The sequence below is a fragment of the Candoia aspera genome, chromosome 1 (assembly GCF_035149785.1).
Source record: "Candoia aspera isolate rCanAsp1 chromosome 1, rCanAsp1.hap2, whole genome shotgun sequence".
NCBI lineage: Eukaryota > Metazoa > Chordata > Lepidosauria > Squamata > Boidae > Candoia > Candoia aspera.
In genome coordinates, this window is record NC_086153.1 from 105,421,459 (window position 1) to 105,445,008 (window position 23,550).

The 23,550-nt window shown below is 37.0% G+C and overlaps 1 protein-coding gene across 2 annotated transcripts in view; it reads right to left on the reverse strand.

Annotated features, from left to right (window-relative positions):
- AFG1L (AFG1 like ATPase) overlaps nucleotides 1-23,550 on the reverse strand; it is a 60,778-nt gene that overhangs the window by 20,602 nt on the left and 16,626 nt on the right. For both annotated transcript variants that reach the window (XM_063311394.1, XM_063311403.1), the window contains exons 6-8: nucleotides 15,418-15,517; nucleotides 9,990-10,048; nucleotides 171-253 (exon numbers count right to left, since the gene is read on the reverse strand). In XM_063311394.1, coding sequence (XP_063167464.1) covers nucleotides 171-253; nucleotides 9,990-10,048; nucleotides 15,418-15,517 — 242 coding nt within the window. The remainder of the gene's footprint in view (nucleotides 1-170; nucleotides 254-9,989; nucleotides 10,049-15,417; nucleotides 15,518-23,550) is intronic.

The following is a 23,550-nucleotide window of genomic DNA, read 5'->3' on the forward strand; positions in this document are numbered from 1 at the left end:
GATGTTACTGGAGATACTGGAAATGTCATGTGATGGCATGAGCCCTGGGTCTAATGTTTACAGCAGTTGACTGCCTCATCTAACGGACTGACTTGGTTCACTTTTCCTCCCCATCCAAGTGTTGCTGTGACTGTAACAAATGCACTGAGTCCGTCGTAGGTTCAACCTACAGGAAGTACAGCTTTCCCGCAGCAGGCAGTGCACGCTTTCGGTAGTCTATTCCAGAGTCCAGCTGGATGGTGTTGCAGTATTTCTGAGCAGAGAAACAAAAGAACGGTGGCATTACTTCTTTTAATCAGATGCTACCAAATGTTACTTTATCTTGCTGTTCTCCCAGCAAAAAACTGCACAAAAATAAGCACTTAGATAACATTCCTGGCAAAAAAGTGCATCTGAGGCAATAACCCACAGAAAATAAAGCTCGCATATTAGGAACGTGGTTGCAAAGATGTACGTGGAATTCTTATGCTTTTTTAAATAGCAGCGTGATTTCCTAGGCTCTACGTTTATTACAAAAACAATAAAAGAAGTGCAGTATATTAAACATTAATTTGGACAAGTTATTTTTCTAAATAAAAACCTGACGTTTTCTTCAATATTTCAATCGGTACCCTATTTTGTACTTCATTATATATCTCCCTGCCATCTATTCTTTTTTTTAACTTTTAAAAATAATACATCCAATAGAAACAATACATGTATTAATTTGGTCTCTCTTTGGGTAACTGACTTCTCCATCATAGGACTGATTAAAGCCTACAGGCATGATTGCATTCCATACTCACTAATCACCATCAGGGATTCCTAATCAGCAGCTAAAGAACTTTTAACAGGAGTCTTTGTATTTTCGCCCTTAATTTTCAAAGCTACAATCCTAACAGTTGGTTTACATTAAAATCTTGGTATGACAGTATTTTATCTGACAGTGTTAAAGTCTGCTCTGGTTCTCTCTGAATTGGTATTGTAGCCAAATGGTGTAGCTACATGTAGTGCCAAAGAAACAACTGAGTATCACAGAAACGAGCTATGACTTTTACCTTATTCAGCCTTAAAGCTCTGAATTGTTCAGCCATTCTAATTATTAGGTGTTGGTTTATTATTTATCTATCTCATACTCTAAAATCTAATTAAGTAGATAAAAAACATTTCTCTCACACACACTAAACTATGAAAGACAAAACATATTTATACAGCTTTCTCCCTTAGCTTAAAAAAGGTAGAAATAGGGTATATGAGTATTGGGAGATTAGTAGAAAATGAGTTTAGTCAATCCTGTTGCAAAGTCCACCCTCCTGCTTACACCATCCATGCAGGAACAAAAACATATTTCAAATATATCAGTATAACGCTTCTCCTTTATCTTGCGATACATGAGATGTAACAGCGCTATAACATAATGTCATGATTCACCAGGACCTGACAAGGGAAAGAAGCCTTCTGAAGTTACCCTGAAGTGTCCACTAGTCCATTTCTTCCATAATGGCAATGAACAGGCTTGCTTTGCTAGCATCTGGATTGGGTCCCTGAGACTCAGCGATAGTCCCTAGAGCAGTGCTTTTCAAACTTGGCAACTTTAAGATGTGTGGACTTGCTGGTGGGGAAATTCTGGGAGTTGAAGTCTACACATCTTAAAGTTGCCAAGTCTGAAAAACACTGCTCTAAATGATCCATGGTGAAATGTGGGCAGAGTCAAGTCTTCCAGAAGTGAATCAGCACATGGTGACACTTCTGGCACAGCAGTGGAACGTCTGCTGTATAAACAGAATAGCGCAGGAGGAATTCAATAACGTTTTTACAGTATTTCAAACACCCTCCAAATTTTTCAAACAGCCTCCAAAGAAGACTAGAAAATCTGGTTGTCAATGATACTGGATTTCTAAAAGTAGTAATAGAAAGTACAGATAATGCAATAAATCAAATAAGAATTTAATTAACATCTTGCAGTACATTTTTCTGTTAAACTACAGAAACGAGATTTGGCAAAGGTTCATTAAAGGATAGGGAAAGGGAACCTGGTCTTCTACAAACGTTTTAAACTGCAATTCCCCTAACCTCCGATCATGGGCAACGTTAATTTGAACTTAATGCAAGATGCAGGCCAACACACCAGGAAGGCTCAGCAAACACTGCAATTAAATGCCATGGGAATAAATAGAGCCGACTGAATTTACTGCCCATGAAGCTAACAAGTTTGGTTTTAGTTCTGGTTTGGAGAACAGCATTTTGGGAGCTAATCTAAAGAAATGGCAATGTATTAAATCCTGTTGATGAGGTACTGTGATGGGACTTCCTCTTCCTTGTTTCTAGCCTACTCTAAGGGAAACTATTGCATTGGGGAAAGGAGTTGGCATGATACACATGATTATAGTTTGTATAAGATACAAACAGTATAGATTGAAATGGATGAAAATATACAGCAGAAAATATAAGCAGCTAGACTTGAGAGAGAACAAGAAGTTGGTTCCAGAAACTTTGGTAAATAACAATTCACATAACAGCCTTTCTTAGAAAAGAAAGACATTGTGCTCAATTGCGATTCAAATAGCTGTTAAGTTTCAAATGCATTTCATATTTTGTGTTATAAATGGCTGATGTTTAACAAATTCCTGTTCACATTTTCAGGATTCACCATTGTAGCCCTAGTTACAAGACTGTACTCGTGAAAACTATCATGAGCTCAATTATTTTTATATGATTTTAGAAAAGATCTTATAGGCCCTATAGAATGAGTGGTTCAGCTTGGAGACTGGATTAGATCCAGAGCTTGGAGGTTCCTCATTCTTGCTTCAGCAGCTAGATTTCTGGAACAGGGGAAATCCTGAAAAAAGTATTCTTTATTGATGTTCCTTGACTGACAAGTGACTGACAGTTAGTAGCCATATTTATTATTCAAATTTATTTATTATTCAAATTTTATTACCACCCATCTCCCCCAAAAGAGAGACTCTGGGTGGCTTACAATACTGTAAAATCAAGCTACAACAATAAACATTAAAATCTCATAAAAATCAAACACATTACAAATATAAAATGCAATAAATATAAAATACAAAAGGCCATAAAATTCCAAGCTGGTGGGAGGGGCTCTCTGGTGTGAGCCACCCCCAAGAATGGTTACCCACTTTCCCGCCCCAAGCAAGATGGCAGAACCAAGTCTTCAGGGCCTTCCGGAAGGTCAGGAGTGAAGGGGCCTGCCTCACCTCCGGAGGCAAGATGTTCCAAAGGGCTGGGACCACTGCAGAGAAGGCCGGTTTCCTGGACCCCACCGGATGAAATTCTCTTATAGATGGGGTCCGTAACATGCCCTCTCTGGATGATCGAGTGGGGCAAGTCGATGTGATGGGGATGAGACGGTCCCTCGGGTAGCCTGGCCCCATGCCATATGAATATGGCCCCATGCCATATGAATATGAATCATATGAATATGATTGCCAAGAGATAAATTTTCCTCCAATAACCAGCCATTTTCTTAGTATACTTTGGGATAGGGAAAACCTGTTTATTTTGCTACTGTTTATCTATTCTGACATTATACACTACTTTGAATATGGCTTATTGTGTAAAGGCAACATACAAGCAAGATGATTCAAACCACATTCAATCATACTTCCTGAGTTTTAAGCATTTCTGATCAAACTACCTGGATAAAATCCAACAAAATCCTATTGCAGACAGAAAAATTGATTCCATCATTGGAATTGTTTAAATCATGTAAACCTTGGAATAGGACTGCTGAAGGAAGTAAAACTAGCAAATATTGTTCCTCTCTCTCTCTTTCACTAAGTAGTACATTCTGAGTAAACTACTAAGTAGGATGATTTCCACATTGCAATAAAACTCTGCATCCAGTTGATTCCTTCTGTTTCGCTTCAAGTCTTGTGCTAACCAATCTAATATAAAGTTTGCCTCAATGCCCTTCATATCTTTAACCAATTAATCTAAACCCTGAGAATCTTTCTTAATTCTTTTCTTTCATTTGTACTTAAAATATAACTGGTGTTCACACTTCAATTCCACACATAGCACATGCAGTGCAAAAAAGTGCTCAGCCTGAGTGTATGTTATAAGGTAAATGCATCTTTTAGTCTAATCAAGAAACCAAAGATTCTGATTTATGTGATAACTAAAGTCATAGGAAGAAAATTGGGTTATGCTCTGCCCATAACAAACAATAGGAGAGCTAGCAATATATTGTTTCCTCCTTATGTGTTTGACCTTCTGAAGACTGTGATGGATATAATTAAGGTAAAAGTTCTTTAAAATAAAGATCTTTCCCTTCTCATGAGAACATACATTTCTGTAAAAAAACAGAAAAAGCATTTCATCCAGCATTTTGTGAAATAAAAAACTTGGTCAAACTATTGTTCAGTGTGCACTTAGTCTTTGTCTTCATGTTCTGATGTTGTTCAAACAGCAGACTTAAAAGAAAATAATGTCAATGAATCCTCCCAGGCACTATACATGACCTCTAGGGTAATTAGCAATCACTGAAAAGCAACAAGACTAAAATGTTCTATTCTTTATTACTGTCAGCTCTTATCTTGATCAGCATTTTAATAAAGATGGTTCGTTCCTAAGACAGTTCCATGAATCAGTCATAATTACATCCTGACACACAGTGAATAGTAAAGCAATACTAAATATCACTTCATCAACCTTTCTAACCTTTATGCAAGTATTAACAGTAAATAATTTTTACACAATCCAACAACAGAAAATCTGCATATATCTTAGCTTTGTAGAGACTCTACCCCATGTGAATTTCCTGTGACCTATACCAGCAAAAACACAATTGGGCATAATTATTCAAGCTTCAGAGATATTCAGGTATTGCTTTTTTCAGAGTGTACAACTTCAAGTACAAAAGGCTACTTGTTCTATATAATAAGCCCCCAAAGGGTTAAATTAAACACTAGTTTCCTTTTCCTAACAACTGCAACTCTAAAGCATGGCAAGCTGATGCTGGAAAACTCATGGCATTCCTTAACATAACTGTTTCATTTTATATTTTTGAATATCAAAAATAGATATCCTAAATAGATTAAATCTGTGAGCTAAGAAAGATGCATAGCAGGCTATTGCTTCTGTTTGCTAAGTTGCAGAATTGATGACAAAATGAAAAATGTGTCCTTTATGGGCTAATGAAATCATATTTGCATTTCTTGATATTTTCAAAAAGTTTTCAATTTGCTTGAACTTTTGTTTGAACCACTGATTTATTTATTCCTTATATATATTAAAATGATACAGATCTGCACAAAATGAAAAAGGTTTCTTTTCCAGAACTGTATTGTTCTCTGGAATCTCAGCTGAATACATTTAGTTTCTGAATTAGTTTCTAATTCAAACTGGATATTTCACTAATTGTTCCTACATAGAAGCACATCTGAGACTCCAATAGCAATTAATATACTGACAAAGATTGTAAAATTTGTGATGTAAAAACTAAAATAAAATGCAAATATCAGGTGGTTCCTTTTTTCAAGGTCTCAGGACAATTTTTTTCTCCAGATACTACATATAAATCATATCTTGAACTTTGGTGGGATATTTTGAATTATCCATAAAAGTATTCACATTTTTCATTCAAGAAGCAAATACAAATCTATTTCCAGGTTTTTCAGCATTATTCAAATAAGTAGCAGTAAAATAAATGAGTACTGTCAACAGTACATGCTAGAATGAAACTGTCAGATGTTAAAATATATAAATATAGATTATATAAGAAGTACATTATTCTGATGTACTTCCACGGTGAATGAAATATGCTCCCTAGATTTCTGCTCTAAAAAACAGATCTGCATTTTTCTGCACTTGTCTTTCTTTTTGCCAAAGTTTCAAATAGGAAGGGGGGAAAAATGAAGAAAGACATGCTGATTTTGGAAACTAGATTTCCCACAATAAAAAGTGATTAAGATCTAAGCAAAGGCTAAGGATGGCTTATGCCTAACTCTGATGAGGTCCAGTACCTCATTATCAACAACTGAAAACTTCTGCTGCATTTTGTTTCAAGGGAATCCAAAAGTCCTTGCTGTAAAGCAGACTGGGGGGTGCCCAGTCCATTCAGCCTTTCTGTATCACAACCATTATGAAAGAAGCATAAAACACTGCCTTTATGCTGCCAAGCCACAATGACTCCTCTTACATCAAAGCAGTTTTGCCACTTGGATTTTTTCCTTCCAAATTTATTCAAGCCAAGGGCAGGGAGACAATTCATACACACTAATTACATCTAATTATCTATTCCTCCCTCCTCCCTCAACTTTCAACCACCGTTATTTGCTATTTGGGTTTCTCACAACCTCCTCTTGCCCTGTCCATCCAGCTCCACAGTAAGTCTTTGAAGAAAACAGTTGTGGCTTTTTAGAATATTCACAATGTAAGGTTCAACCCAAATTAAACTATTCCCATTATTAGTTTTAACACATTTTGTCTGCTAAATGTGAAGACCTTTTGCTTGATTTGGCAAATTTCTAACAATTCTGCTTGAAGAAAATTGCCAGTGATATATGCTTTTCTTCAGGAGCTTCTCCTCTCCTCCTGCTTTCTTTTCATGATCTCAATGGAATGTTTATTGGATTAATGTTCTTCTCTGTGGACCTTCCTGGAAACTGTGATAAAGCCCTTACCAACTTTATTAACTGGCTTGGACTTTTGGGAATGGGCTATACAGAAAGATTGGGACCAGCCTTATTTCACATTGCAGTGCAAGCAAAGAAAGTGCCATACGCTAATTAAGCAAACACATCCCAATACCTGAAGAATACAATATTAGATAGCTGTCCCAAAATGCGAGTAACTTGTTTGAACTAAAGAGTTAATTTGCTGAAGCAGGATTAAGAGAAGCATTATTATTAAAATAAAAATGGAAGAGAACATAAGAGTTTGGTGTAGTTATTTTAACATTAGGTGACAATTTGTTTTGAAAAATGAAGAATGGCCAAACAATTGCTTGGGAAAAATAATTGGCACTTACATACAGACACAATTTGTTTTTCTATAGTTTCAAAATAACTTTATTTAATCTAAATATTTTATAAACTGTTGCCTGATTCTTGAATATTTAATTCTTGTTGTGGTTCTAGAACACAAAATGAATAAATGCATTCAGTATGCTCTTCATTCCCATTCTATAGGAAACTTTTCAGAGGATCAAACAAAAGTCTTGAGTCCCAGAGTTCTAATTTTGTAGGCTAAAGCATATATACTTTCAAACAAACTGCTTAAAATGAGATCATATTAAAAGCCACCACAGAACAGACTATGTAGTGAATATGAACTTGAGTCAAAACCTATCCTAGCATTTGTTATATTCATGAGTGTATGCCTGCATATGTATATAGATACACAGAGCCTTTTTTTTTATATATTAAGCACAGTGACTCCCAACAACAGAACTGCATTGTATATCCCAAAAGTAATCCATTTAATTAATACAGAGAAAAGAGAAAGACAAAGTCTACAACTGCCACAGCTTGGGAAAGAAAGACTTCTATTGAAGACTTGCTTGGGTTCTCACTAAGAAAGAAATCAAAAGGCCTAACATCTTCAGTAATGAAAAAGTCAATAGATAAGTGAAGACATCACAATATCAAAGCCTTAATCCCAGGAATTCTGACTCAGGTGACAGCTTAGCAGAGGTCAGAGTGCTGACACTGGCCACAAAAGCAACTTTTAACTATTCAGTGTACTGAAAGCTACTAGGCTATCACCGCCTTAGAATAGAACTAACTGACAAATCAGTTTAATCACCAAAATGACTTTTTTAAAGAAATCAGCAAGGAACAAATTTGTTCACCCTTACACAGGTGGCCCAACAAAGGCAGAATACATGATCAGAAACATTTTATATTTTCTCACTGTTGCTAAAAGATGCCATTTTGCCCTCAAATGGCTCAGAATTTGCAAGGTTGTAGGGATAGCCATCCTTGACCCAAAAGAATAGTAGTTGAAGATTTTTATTTTCACTAGTAAGTTTGAGACCATAAAAATGATAATTTAGTGGGGGAAAAACCAACACTGTTGTAAACAATCCAGCAACCCCATCTTGTGCATATATATTCCAAGACAAGTTTCATAAAATGAAACAGAACTGATTCCCAGGGAAATATGCACTTGCATTACTACTTAAATGTTAATAAGTGATGTAGGAGAAGCTCAAGAATAGACAGAGCTCAAGTGAAATTAGGTCACTGTACAGACTACAAAACATGAAATTTAAAGGAAAAAAGCAGAGCTGGATTCTTTGGATCCCGCAAACGAAAGAGGACAACTTACAAAATATGTTGACTCAGATGGAAAAAAGTGATCCACCGATATCAGTAACATGAGAATGGTTACATGTCTGCAGGTTGCACTTTAGTATTTTCTAAGCAATTTCATGGATTTATAACAACCCTAGTAATAATTTGCTGCTGATTACTTTGACTGTTTGAAAAGCTATGCGCTCATTTAAAAATATCATCCCTTCCATCTCTTATTTTATATCGCCATGATCTAACCAAGTAAAGCATTTTAAAATCTCATTCACTTTCAAAGAAGGGATTTAAATACATAAACAGCAATACTATACCTTATATAGTAATACCCACTGATATTTTTGTATTGACCAAAAATGTTCATATATATTGAAACATATCTATGTTTCAATGACTCCCATCCCATCAAATTTGAAATAGAACATGTGCATATTCAGGATTTGCACATTATTGAATATCAGACGTGAGAAGAAACCAATTTTCCCATTCTGTACTGAAATACTAGATTACTATAATAGGTTCCAGCAGTCAGTAACAAAAGAATCCCATGCAAGTTCTGTTAAACTTCTGTGAGTCACTGCTGAGTTTACACTGAGTTCTTATGAAGGCCCATTGAAATGAATTGGAACTGAGCAGCTGAATGCCTGTTCTGCTGTAAGTTCCCTCCTTCTCGCTCCTGGTAGTCTCTTTTAAAATAGAAGTAGCCCATGAAATTTGGGAACCCACAAACCAGCCATACATCAAACCAGTCCCTTAGTTATATAAATCCTTTTCCCCTTGCTTCTCTTGTACTTAACAAGAAAACATGGTGTTAGGGAACCATATTCACTACAGTTAACGTTAAAAAACGTATTTTGATTTCTCACATGGAGAATGCCATAACTGCAAAAGGAAATGTCTTGTTTCCTTTGTATTTCTAAAGCACACAGAAACAGGTGCTTAGGGGTTCCTTCTTCTGAATCTCCCCTAAAGACTTTCTGTTGTCAACCACTCCGAGAAGGAAAAAAAAAAGGATTTCTGTTTCTGTAACACCTTCCTTTTAATTGCTTTGAACTCTCAGAGCTTCTGGATTCATAAAGATTATGATGAAAATGAAATTTTAACTCAAGCGCTCTCACTGAGTTGATATAATATTTAAAAAAACCTTCCCCTTTTCCAACAAAAAAGTGAGAAAGCAAGAACAAAGCCATATGAACAAAAATAAATGCTTCAAGGAGATTATACTATTTTTACTGGAAAGACCATCTGATACCCTCAATGGAAGAATGGCTTACTAAGTTATGGGAGTACGTGTTGATGCCTAGATTAACGTCACATTTTAAAAGTAATACATGGATTTGTACCACATCCAAAATTTGGGTTTCTCTATGTATAGAGTTTATAGTTTTGTTCTACAGGATATCTAAAATAGAACAGATTTTTAGTAAAATGGATTTAATTTATTATAGCCTACAATTTTACTCAGTCATTTATACTGTGTTGACCACAGTTCTTGATATTTATTCTTAGTTTAAAGTTTAATACTGATTTTTAGTCTGCGAAAGTGATATAACATACTCAGTTATTTACAAGTAATTAATGTTACTTGAAAATTATACCTCCATTATAGCTCCTCACTTATTCGTTCATATTTTACTTTTTATTCCTTATTCTGGGTTTTTTATGCTTGTTTATATACTCTAATGTTTAATAACTTTTTAAAAAATAATTTTTAAAACATATATTTCTTACCTTTAGTACAGCAATGAATGGCACAAAGTTAGCTCTTTGGAGCCCATTTTTATAGAGATCTGAAAGAAAACATGTTGTATTATCTTTGCCACGTCCTTTTACTAAAATTACCTTTATATTATATTGCTTAAGTACAAGAATCAAAAAGAAAAAAAATACATTTTTAATCTTTTGCTGCATTATGTCACTCCAATCTAAAAAATGATATAATTGACAGTACAGGCATTATTTCAACTTCAATACAATTGCTGATACTATAAACACATCAGAGTTTGATAGGGAGACACTAACACACAAGAAATTTAAAGTTACTATTTCCACAAAGTACAGAGCAATACATTTTCTTAGAACATAGAAAATGCAATTCTATTTACTGTTTGTTACCAGTCACCTTATTTTATAGCACAGTTTATGCAAGAATGCTGCAGACAAATAAATAATTAAAATGACATGCAGCATTGTAACAGCACAATCCTGGGAATCCAGAGAACAAGGGGAGATGCCTTGTGTGGAGACAGAGCTACTAGGCTGCTATTACTTAATGCAGCCAGCATCCATATATAGGACCTACGAGATAACTTTTCCAACCAAGCAATCCTTTGTGCATTTAAATGTGGTCACGTCCTCCAACCAATCATCCCAAAGACCAAGCACTGCCACAAGAATAAACAGGGTGGCAAAGCAAATTGGAATGGTTTTTTTCCAGATGCATGTCTTATTTTTCCCCTGTATAAACTTTGATAGAATCTGAGTCAACAGTACTAGTACCCCTATATATTTTCCTAGCTATGTTTTCAGCAGAAGCTGCATAGAACCAGCAGGCTCTTGGTCATAAGTTCCTGTTTATTGAACAAGGATTTGATAGGAGGAGGTAATACATCTCCACTCTTCACTTTGAAATCAATATTCTTCCCATCTAATAGCACAACCTGGCAGGGAGACCTAAAACCAAACGTATAGGACTCTAGCACAATGATTATTTCCAAACTGTAATATACAAAATACCTAACTGACAACAGATGTAAAGGCTGAAGCCAAAAGTTTTGCATATAAAGTGTAATAAAACATACTTTGTAGGCCTCATCTGCAATCCCACAGTAATATACACATAATTCAAACTGGTCAATAAAAATTAAAAGAACAAAAAAGGGAAATTACACAGCTACTTGTTAGCCTCAGGGATTTGATGGCCATGCTGACTTCTGGAACAGAAACCATGTTCCAAAGCTTGGGACTGGATCATAAACATGAACCAATCCAACATCCAGATATTATCACCTGCTAGACTTGGTACATTATTGTGGGCAGACTATATCTATCTATATATAAAAGCTTTAGATATCAGAAACAGCTGTAGGCAGATTAGCATCCTCATCCTTTTGCTTACAATCTCTTCAATTACAGGGCAACGTAACATATAAAAGGATATTTCACAATCTAGCTCTAAACACAGAACATCATTGTACAGCAGGTCCCCGGTTTAAGAATGAGTTCCATTCCTAAGTCTGTCCTTAAGTCGAATTTTTATGTAAGTCAGAACAGTTATTTAGCATCAGTTAGTCAAATGTTTGTCTTAGTATATGGTACATATTTTACCTTTCTATGCATATAAAACACTTAAAAAACACTTCCAAATACACTAACATATCTTAAACATAATAATATACAAAGTAGTACTGTGTATTTAACCTGAAACACTGTACTTAACTCAAATTTTTAATATAATAGTCTTTATGGCAGTCCGCTTTTAATTAGGGGTCACCCATAAACCGGGATGTTCTTAAACTGGGGACCTACTGTACTTCAAAAGGAAGTCCCAATCAAGACGCTTCACAGAGGAGACTGTTTAGGGCTGGATGCTACATTTAAATTCCTCTTTGTATCTGTATTTGGAAAAGATTGTGATTTCAATAGTTCAGTATCCAGAGCTATAACTATACTGATACTAAACGCAATTTTAATTATTAGTAACCCTGTGTGATCCCAAGAAAATTAATGAGAGAATTTGGAGGATCCTCACATCTCTTTTGTGTCTTTGACCCTAAGTAGACAGTTCTGAGGTTTTTCAAATATCAATACATTACAAGCATGACTCCAGGGAAGACAGAAGTAATAATGAGTGGCTGGGCCCTCTAATGGCAGGCAAGGAAACTCTTGATATCACTGATGTTCAGCCTTTGCTTCTCACCCAAGATTGCAACTCTCATGTGTTTCCTGAATCATATTCTATCTCTTGCATCTTCAGGGTTTTGAGAGTATTCTTTGATATTCTTCACTACCATCATTTGGTGAAAAATATGGGCCTTTCCACAGGTTTTCCAACAATGATTCATGCCCTCATAAATCAAGAGGAAAACTTATGGACATATACTTTAGGTCTGCATTCATTAGTCTGTAACAAGTTTAATTGGTATAGAAAAGAGCAGCGTTGTCACTTGGCAGAAGTTTCACCATCTTAACATATCTAATCAGATCCATTTCAAAATCTTAGAAATATTTGTATTTTACAGTTAAAATGTGTATGCCATTCTTAAAAGCAAAGTTTAGTGATTTAGTCCAACTTCATTTTTGGCAGAAATGAAGTACTAGAATCACATTACCGTATGCCAATTCTTCAGCATCTATCCTGATTTCCTGTTTATGTTCAAAGCACAGTTCAGTGTGTAGGTGTCTGCTGCTATAACCCTTAGTAGTACAGTCCACTGAAGATAACCAATCATTTTTTTTCTTTTTGCTGGCTGGACTAACACATATCCTAGAACAACACATATCCTAAAAACTGTTTGGCCAGTAGGGCTTTAATCTCAGCTAGTGGTGTGTAGCAGTTGTTGCCTTACAAATACATTCAGTACTAGGAGCTGGCTTAGCTTTAGGTCAGGTGCAAGCCCTTCAGATTCCAGCAACCCCAATCAGCAAGATAAAACTGATGTATGGATAGTCCTTGCTTAACAATGGTAATTGGGACCAGAATTTCTGTTGCTAAGCAAAGCCGTCATAAGGCGTGATGTCACATGACTGCATTGCTTAGCGACAGCAATCTGGGCACCCCCCATTGCCATTATTAAGCAAGGATCTTGGGTCATTGACAGAGGAACTCCTTGCAATTTCCTGCTGGCTTCCAACAAACAAGTCAATGGGGAAGCAGGCAGGAAGTCACAAGTCCCAGGAGGCTCACAAGCAAGCCAGCAGGCGGGTAAGTGCAGCACAAGCATGGCCGGGCGGGGGGTGGTTGCTGCTGGGGATGGGAGGGTGTGCAGATGGCTGCTGCAGTGCCGTGCAAACCCAGCCAGCCAGCCAGCCAGGCGTGCACTATGGGAGTGGCAGTGGCATACAGGTGCAGCTTGCGACCTTCCCTGCTGGCTTCCCCATTGGCTTTGCTTCTGGGAAGCTGGTGGGGAAGGTTGCAAATGGTGATTGTGTGACCACAGGACACAGCAACCATCGTAAGTACGAGCCAGTTGCTAAGCACCCAAATTGCAATCACATGACCGCAGGGGTGTTGGTATGGCTGGAACTTGAAGGACTGGTAGTAACCACCACTTGTTCAGCACTGTCGTAACTTCAAATGGTTGCTGAACGAGTGGTCATTAACTGAGCACTACCTATGTGCTGGAAATAGTAGTTCAGTAGTATCTGAAAGGATACAGGTTCCCTTCCCATTCTAGTTCAACAATCAGCAAACAGGACATTACTTTAAGAAGTCAGTTTTGTGTCACCTTAAACACTAAAGAATATATTATGGTGTAATCTTTCATGGACCGAAGTGGATTAGACTGCTGAAAGCATTACCCCGAGTGAGAAGAATGCAAAATGCCTAAGTGGTGAATGGGTTCTGTTACTATTGCCCCTTGCATTCTCACTGGCTATTATTGTGAATGGCCCAAGCAGCTTACATCTGTGGTTGTAGAAGCTTACTAATAGTTAATTTGTTATGCAAAATGGCATAGGTTGTCTATTATGATGAACTACAGTAGCCTGATCATTTTACAGTTAGTAAGTGAGGCCTTAAGTAGCATAATTCTGCATTCAGACAACATGCTAAACTTATATGAATGACAAACCAAGACAGAAGCACACTATTCTGGCTGTTCACTGGAAGAGCCAGGAAAAGTGAAGGAAAATAGGGTATTTACTACTTAACACCTCACCATCACTTCCAGTTTAGGAAACTGGGATACCTACTATAAAAGATTTAAAGGGAAGAGAAGGAGAGAAAAGGAAATCCTATTCTACAAGCAGCTCAGTTCATGCAACACTGAATGAAGCCCTCAAAAATATCTCAGATACAAAATTTGCATTCTGACACTATATTAAAGAGGATTGTGGGATTGAAGTAGTAAACAGGAATTTATGTGCAATTTCAGGATTTACACATCAAATTTACAATACTTATTTTTCAGGGTGTCTAAAATGTTTAATTTCAATATGTAAAAGCTATATTTTTTAATAAAAATAAAACATTGCTACTCACATTGTTACATGGAATCATTGGAATAGGCAACTTACAAATACATAGTTTGGTCTAGTGGTTAAAAGCACCAGGCTAGAGACCAGGAGACTGTGAGTTCTAGTCTTGCCTTAAGCATGAAAGCTGGCTGGGTGACTTTGGGCCAGTCACTCTCTCCCAGCCCAACTCACCTCACAGGGTTGTTGTTGTGGGGAAAATAGGAGGAAGGAGTATTAGGTATGTTCACTGCCTTGAGTTATTCATAAAAATAATAAAGGCGGGATAAAAAAAATCTTTAAAAAATCTAATAAATGCGTAAATACCCATTTGTTTTGTGTCTTTCTGTGTACTTGCTCTGGAATAAATATTGACCTCAGATTATATATTCTCTAATACTTTGCATTCTTTTTGCTATCTTTCTTGCATAATTTACTTTTTCATAGTTTTATTAATTTATTATATTTTTATTCCATCTGTCTTTTAAGGAGTTAGGGATAATGTACATTTTCCTCCCCCTTTATAGAGGGAGAAGTTACATACCATTAACTCTGCTGTTCTTCCTCTACCTACTCTGCCCTGCTACTTCTGTTTGTTATCTTTTTGTTTCAAAGGGCAATTGGTTCTTCAATGCTATAAGGAAAGAGCAGTTGAATCTACCCTTGGTTGTTCTGAACTTCCATTCAGAAAAGGAAAGATGTGCTAATAGAAGACATCTTTCTGAGAGTGCAATTCTTCTATCCATAACTGACTAATTAGATCCCACTCAATGCATATTAATATGATTTATTTTTATGCCTTTTAATGGAAACCAAGAAAGAATTTTATCTATGGCATCGAGTTAGATCTTAACATAACATTTAAAGTACAAACACTGTAAGAGAGACAGATGTTAATTAGAAACAGATTAATGTACAGTTAATTTAAGGTATCTTACTGTAGTTTCAATGAAATAGCCAGTATCAGTATATTATTCAGTATTACCTTCTGGTGGCCTGTTTGATGTGGCCACAACGATGACACCATTTTGGAACAGGTTTTCAAAAAGCTGTTTGAGAATCATAGCATCAGCAATATCTGTGACCTGTGGAAGACAACACTACTATTGTCAAAAGCATACAATCTTGACTTGTACCATTGACAAAGCTGCATCCAATTTGCTTTCATTTTTGTTTTTTTGTTTTAGTCAGAAGAGAGGTTTGTTGGTTCAAAGGCAAAAGATTCTACATTGCCACTTGCAGAAAAAAAGTGGGTGGGATGGGGAAATAATAAGCAGGGAGTATGTAGCAATCTTTTCACAAGTCGAGTCTTTATTCCAGATTGCTGAACAATTCTGTGTTAACTTCCATTCTAAAACTACAGTTGGAAAACCCAGAAAAAAGAGGTCTAAGATTTAAAAGGCTTATTAGTTTGAACACATACAAATACACAAACCTGCCAGAAGATAAGGAAAGCAAATACACACCAGCTGCTTTACATTTCTATTACCTTCCCAACAAAGGTTCATAGAGGTGACTTTAAATGGTCACAGAACTTTTAGAAAAAACGGACAAGTGGCCAAGTATACATCATCAGCTGCTGTTGAAAATAGAATGATACGACATAGATACTATTGTGCGATTGTTGCACAAAACAATTCAACAGATGGCCCATCACAAAAAAATAAGCAATTCCATTGTTCTTTTTAAGTGCCTTCTATTACTGTCCATGAATAATCAAAAAGGCACTGCAGTCAGTTCCAGCACAGTCAGCCTCTTCTAACCTTCACAGACACAAATCATTCTCTCTCTCACAGAGGCACACACTCTCTTAAATAAAAAGGGGGAGCAACAATTAATGATAAAAAGAAACTTTTGTCTGAGAATTTTCACTTCACCACTTATTGTTCATTGAATTATTACAGCTGTGCTAAAGACCCTAACTTTATTATATGCAGAAGTTCACTTAAATATGTAAATTTATGACAGAGGAATAGTACTAATATAAAAAAGGACATGAGAACATGGTCTGGGAAAAGATATTCCCTCCCCAAACCTCACAACTATTCTCACCTTGAACCTAGGAGACTTTCATGCACCATGTTGTTCCATGCTTCTGCCTTTGGGAACTGCTCTACCTAAATTAAGTTACACATTCTTAGGTGGTTGGGCTTGATTACTTTTTTAGAATGAGCAGGGAGATGACTGCAAGTGTAGAGAGGCACTGAAGAAAAATACAATCTAACAAATCAAAAATTGGGGTCTTTGAGCCTGTCATTAAGACACAAACCAAAATCAGAAAGGCATTAGGTAGCTAAAAGCAGACATCCATTCTGATGAGGCCACTGAAGCAGGCAAAATAAGAAGAAAAAGGAGTCTTCCACTTAAGAATAGAAAACTATATGCAACAGGACATATTTGATTTCCCACAGGAACGCTTTGATAAAGCATAGCCGCTTGGAACATTAAACAGCGAAAGATTTATGACCAGAGGAAACACAGAGAGGATTTAGTTGGCGTTTTGCTCTTGCAGAATTTAAATCTGCTTACCTATCAAAATTGATTATTTTTTAAGCTACATAATTAAAAAAGCAAGAGTCATTTGGTGTATTGAGTGCCAATTTATGTCCTTTTGATCCTCTGTAGCTTTGGAGAGGAAGACAAAAGTGAAAGCATCTCAAAGCTCAGGTTCTGTCTGTGCTCAGCATTCATTACAGATGCGAACAAAAGAAAAGAATACAAATTACCAATAAGAGATGTCTGCTAATGGAGAGAATAGTGAAATTTCATTTGCATTTAAGAGAAAAGATTTGTATGACCTAGAGTTGCTTTCTTCTCACATAAGTTAAAAAAAATCTAAATAATGTATGTGTCTAAGTACTTGAACCTCAGTTATTCTCTGATTGGTACAGTTTCTTAGAATGAATAGTAAATATAAGTATGTATAAGTAATAATTAGTGCTAACACAAAAACAGGAGTGTAACAGTGCAATCTTAGACATGTTTTACTAAGAAGTCCCCCTGTATTCGATGGAACTCGCTCCTAGTTAAGTGTTTAAAATTGTTCTCTTGAGTTTTATTACAAGGTCTGCCTATAATATATTCTATTTTAGTAAAGACATGATATACTGATAGTATTAATTTACTATTTACAAGTGTCCTGGATCCCAAACTTAAGCATTCTAATATTTTCCTGCTATTTATATGAAAATAAAACTATTCCGTGTCTGAAATGCCTAGCTGATCTTTTTAAGTAGAGGTACAGAACATGACATCAGACTAAGGGCAAAGACAGCTGTAACCAAAAGGAGGACTCACAGTTGGTCCATAAGCAGCAGGATGAGCTTGACTTCCTCCCAGCTTCACATCTGAAATGACAGACGTGCGTAGCAGTGAACTGAAGGCTGGCACAGCCATCAGCCCCCACAATGTTGCAGGAAGGCTGTAAACCATTTTATTTTTGAAAGTGCCTATGGGTAGTTCATGCGCTAAATCAAGAGTTTGCTTTTCTTTCTGGTTTTTAAGATACACCTATTTTAATGCAACACTGTTTGGGGATTGGGAAGGGAGAAAAGAAAATTTGGGGACAATGCCATAAGCACCAGCCAATCACTCACATAGAGAAAAGATTTCTGCTATAAAACTGCAGCTCTGCTTCTCTTTCTTGAACCTAGAGAGGGGCAAGTATGTTTGGACTAACTATAGTGATGGCATTACCAATTTACTCTAGACATTTTACAATTGCCTTCACCCAAAGCAAACTCAAGACTCCAGCCCTGGCAAAGGACAAAATTTGAGAAGAAAGCCACGGTAGGCCCAAATGCATGAATCTCATTTTTACTATGTTTGAACCACCCAAGATCGTAAAAGGAGGCCATGCTTAACAAAGTTATCAATGGTCTCATAAAGTGTAACAAAATGTAACAAATTAATAGTTCTTTCAATGTATTTTCAGAATGTCTTACCAATATCCTGCAACAAATCCTTGAACTATGGAAAGTGTAACATTATGTTTTGTTCCTAAATCAGTGAAGGAAAAGTACCACAAAAATACTAGTCTGCTGGTAAAATCTGAAAAGTGATGCAATACTTCACAGCTATTGAGCTTTGAGGCACGCAGTGTGGCATGAGTGGGAAGACAGAACAGCAGGATTGTAACCTATGCTACTTGTAAAGTTAGCACCGCACCCTGCCATATAATAATGCAAAGGTTAATGAAGCCTCCGTTCATTTAGGACAGGGATCTATGGTACTATATACTAAAGCAAAAGCCTTACTTACTTACTTACTTACTTACATACATATATACATACATATTATATTGCCTATTTCCATTTTGTTTAGTTGCATTTAAAAAAAACATACAGTATGTGTAATCACCTCAGTTAATTTTGAAATCCCAAATAAAAGCCAAGATTAACTCCTAAATTTCCTTTGTTGGCAACAACTATTAAAGTTAACAGTATTACATTAATATTAACATTCCTAGCTGTGAAGTCTATAAATATCTGAATACAGGTACCTATAAAAGCCACTGGCCAAACTGTACCCAAACTGACTGGTACTGCCCTTATCATTAGCAGGGTATGATGCTTGGGGCATACTGTAGGTAGGAGCAAAGCTGGTAACTTAGTCTACACTTTCTCTATCTTCCTAAAAGAGTTATGTGAAAGCCTCAACTGACCAAAGCCACATCAGCTTATGGAAGACTGTGGCTTGGAATGCAAGAGGAGTAAACAGTAAAGAGCATAAAATAATGAATGAAAGGAAAATAAAAATAAAAATAGGTAAGTTGTGTGTTTGTGAAACTAAGAGGAAAATAAAGAACATAATAGGTTTGAATGAAGGTGGCCTGCTCTAGCAAAGTGGAGTTGATGAATACATTCAAGGAAGTTAAAGGGCATGTTTAATTATGAATGAAAGGGCTAAATATGTATATATGAAAAATGAATTAGTGTGATGTAGGTGAATGCATATAAAAGTAGGAATCCATAGGTTGTTGCTAGTTGCAACTTACATTCCAGTAAATGGTGATAAGGGAAAAATAGGGATGAGTTCTGGGAAAAAATGTGCAACATTCTGATTGAATGTGATTCAGTGGAAAAATTATTGTGTTAGGTAACATGAATGGGTGGATGAAAATGAGATGAGAGAGGACAGAAAAATCATTGGGCCATTCAGAGACCCACGTATGAATAAGAATGCAGATTCTTTGGTGAGCTCCTGCTTAGAAAAAAATCAATTTGCTTTGAAAATATGGTTTAAACTTAAACCTATTTATACATATACATGGAAAAGGGCTGACTTGAAAAGCAGGATCAATCATAACAAAAGATTTAAGAGAATTAGTGAAGGGTACAAGGTTCTGAATGTGAGACACTTGGTAGCATCAAGGGAAGGGAAGGGAAGGGAAGGGAAGGGAAGGGAAGGGAAGGGAAGGGAAGGGAAGGGAAGGGAAGGGAAGCTGAGCTGCTGGAAGATAAAGTTTCAATCCTTTATGGAAAAAGTATTTTTGTTGTTGTTGTTGTTTATTCGTTTAGTCGCTTCCGACTCTTCATGACTTCATGGACCAGCCCACGCCAGAGCTCCCTGTCGGTCGTCAACACCCCCAGCTCCCCCAGGGACAAGTCCGTCACCTCTAGAATATCATCCATCCACCTTGCCCTTGGTCGGCCCCTCTTCCTTTTGCCTTCCACTCTCCCTAGCATCAACATCTTCTCCAGGCTGTCCTGTCTTCTCATTATGTGGCCAAAGTATTTCAGTTTGGCCTTTAATATCGTTCCCTCAAGTGAGCAGTTTGGCTTTATTTCCTGGAGTACGGACTGGTTTGATCTTCTTGCAGTCCAAGGCACTCTCAGAATTTTCCTCCAACACCACAGTTCAAAAGCATCGATCTTCCTTCTCTCAGCCTTCCTTATGGTCCAGCTCTCGCAGCCATATGTTACTACAGGGAACGCCATTGCTTTAACTATGTGGGCCTTTGTTGTCAGTGTGATGTCTCTGCTCTTAACTGTTTTATCAAGATTGGTCATTGCTCTTCTCCCAAGGATTAAGCGTCTTCTGATTTCCTGACTGCAGTCAGCATCTGCAGTAATCTTCGCACCTAGAAATACAAAGTCTTTCACTGCTTCTACATTTTCTCCCTCTATTTGCCAGTTATCAATCAAGCTGGTTGCCATAATCTTGGTTTTTTTGAGCTTTAGCTGCAAGCCAGCTTTTGCACTTTCTTCTTTCACCTTCATCATAAGGCTCCTCAGTTCCTCTTCGCTTTCAGCCATCAAAGTGGTATCATCTGCATATCTGAGATTGTTAATGTTTCTTCCAGCGATTTTAATTCCAGCCTTGGATTCCTCAAGCCCATCATGTCGCATGATGTGTTCTGAGTCCAAGTTGAATAGGTAGGGTGAGAGTATACAGCCCTGCCGTACTCCTTTCCCAATCTTAAACCAGTCCGTTGTTCCGTGGTTTGTTCTTACTGTCGCTACCTGGTCGTTATACAGATTCTTCAGGAGGCAGACAAGATGACTTGGTATCCCCATACCGCTAAGAACTTGCCACAATTTGTTATGGTCCACGCAGTCAAAGGCTTTAGAATAGTCAATAAAACAGAAATAGATGTTCTTCTGAAACTCCCTGGCTTTTTCCATTATCCAGTGGATATTGGCAAGTTGGTCCCTAGTTCCTCTGCCTTTTCTAAACCCAGCTTGTACATCTGGCAATTCTCGCTCCATGAACTGCTGAAGTCTACCTTGCAGGATCTTGAGCATTACCTTAGTGGCATGTGAAATGAGGAAAAAGTATTAGGAGGTAGATTAATTTAGCAATAAAATGAACGGGAAGTGAATATAAGGAAAGATAATAAAAAGAATCCTATCATAGAGTGCTACAGAACCGTGTGGAGTTATATTAATGGAAAGTATGAAAAAAAGATGCAGGGTATAAGGATGAAGAATGAAAGAGGCTGTGGATGAGAAAAATGCATACAAAAGAATAACTGCTAAAATGATGAGAGAGAGATTATAAAATGCATAGAATGATAAAATTGCAAGGAACGGTTAAGATGAAAAGAGGCAGAAAAATGCAAAGCAATTCTGATGGGAATAATTGCTTTGGATATGGGAAAAGAGGACTAAACAAGGAGCTTCATCTCAAGTGAATCCAAGTAAAAAATAAAAGTGATGAAAATACGATGGATACCAACTGGGAAATTAAGATAAAATTCCAGAATTCAAATTTTCACCTCCACAAAAATGTGCAAAAGAGAGAAAAACTATTTTAAAATTAGATAATGAATCTTGATAGGCATTGTTAGGCATACATTATTTTTTATCTTTGCATTTGTAAGTGCATGATGAAATATTTTGCTCATACATTTCTTGTAATAGATTTTTGTAATTCTGTTCTTTCTGTTATTAGTACAGTTTACCCAAAATTCAGATCTACCATCACTACCTGTGAAACGTCTACCCAACTATGCAACTCATTAAAATCATATTTCATTAAATTCCATCTTTATGATAGTGTCATGAGTGCCGTTGAGCTAAAGTCATCAGCGCAATGGCACACATGACAATGACAAGGAAATAGGTGAAGGGGTACAAGTTAAGTAGCCATCAACCCACAACGACTAACGGCCAACAAACAATAGCTAAACGGATCACGGAGCCACCCAAGCCATCAGCGGCAATACAACGGGGATCGCCCAGCTGAAAGCAATCAGCAGAAGAATGGAAACCTGATGATGGGCGATCCCGGAAACCCTCACCCACCGGCAGGGCAACGCTTGGGACAAAGGGGGGTGACGTGACCGTGAGCGAGGGGGCGCTGACCGGCGCGGGGTATTTAAACCCCGCACCGGCGCGCTCCTGTCACTCTCAGCTTTTTTCTACCAACGCTGTACCTGCCCTGCAATAAACCAGAGCCTGATTCGCAAACCAGTGTCTGAATGTTATTCAGAGGTAGGCAGCGCATGACAGATAGTCCATTAATGCACACTGGCTATTCACTCTAAAGCTTATCTCAGTTACACATTTAACAGTATCCAAGGCTTAAAGTCAAGGTGTATTACACATACTACATCTCCATAGTCCACTATGCCAGTTTTGTATCAAAGGAGGAAATTAGGCTAGACTGGTATAATTTGCTTTTGGCTAATTCAAGCTACTTATCATATTCCCTATTCTCCACTGGTCATTTACAAATGGCCTGTAGCTCAGTAGCAGGATATGCCAGGGACACAATGGGATTACAAGGATTTTAATGATGAACTCAACAGATTTATCACCTGTCAGAAAACAAACACATTTGATTGCCTTGTGCCACCTTGATTACTATTAACCCAGCTGTGAATTTTCACATGCCAAGTAGAAAAAAATATATAGTGGCATATTACAGAACAGAAGTGGCAAGATTCCCCATGACTATGCCTAACTAACAAAAAGGACAGCTCTGATCTGGGCTTCTTAAACTACAAAACTAAAACCAATTTGGACGACAACTATATAGAATTCTTCTGTCAACTAAAAATTCCACAGAATCCTGTTTTCAGTATGAAAGCATGAAGACGTATCCACAAGATAGAACAGGACTTTGTGGAATAGAAAAGTTACAAAATGGGAATACTCTACTAAATACAGAAAGAAGAATGCATTTCAGTTTAGAAATACATTCATAGCTCCAGGCATAAATATTTCGTCCTCCTTCAGAAAATAATCTATACCATTCTATGATTGCAATAGCAAGAAAACTGTAAAGTAGTAAGTATCAGCACTGTCCATAATAACTGAGGTACTATACTTTATTTATTTCTCATCTTCCTTCCAGGCCTCAGCCAGAATAGCTTTCTACTCTTGTTTTCTTCTATAAATTTGTCCTTCCCCATCATTTGTAATCCATTCTTCCATGTTGCAGGGCATGGAATAGATTAAGCATTTCCTATTTCCAATTCTTTTCTGTACAGTTCTTTCTTTCATTAATACATTCATATTAAACAAGGGCTCTGGGAATTCATATTTGAAAAAGTAACTTGTAGTTTTGTCCACAAATCAAAAAGTGGCCATGTTGAATTCCATGGCAGTTGCCATGTAATTTCTCAAGCATGGTGATCTTTCCTGTGCATCCCCCAAAGCTGGGACATGAA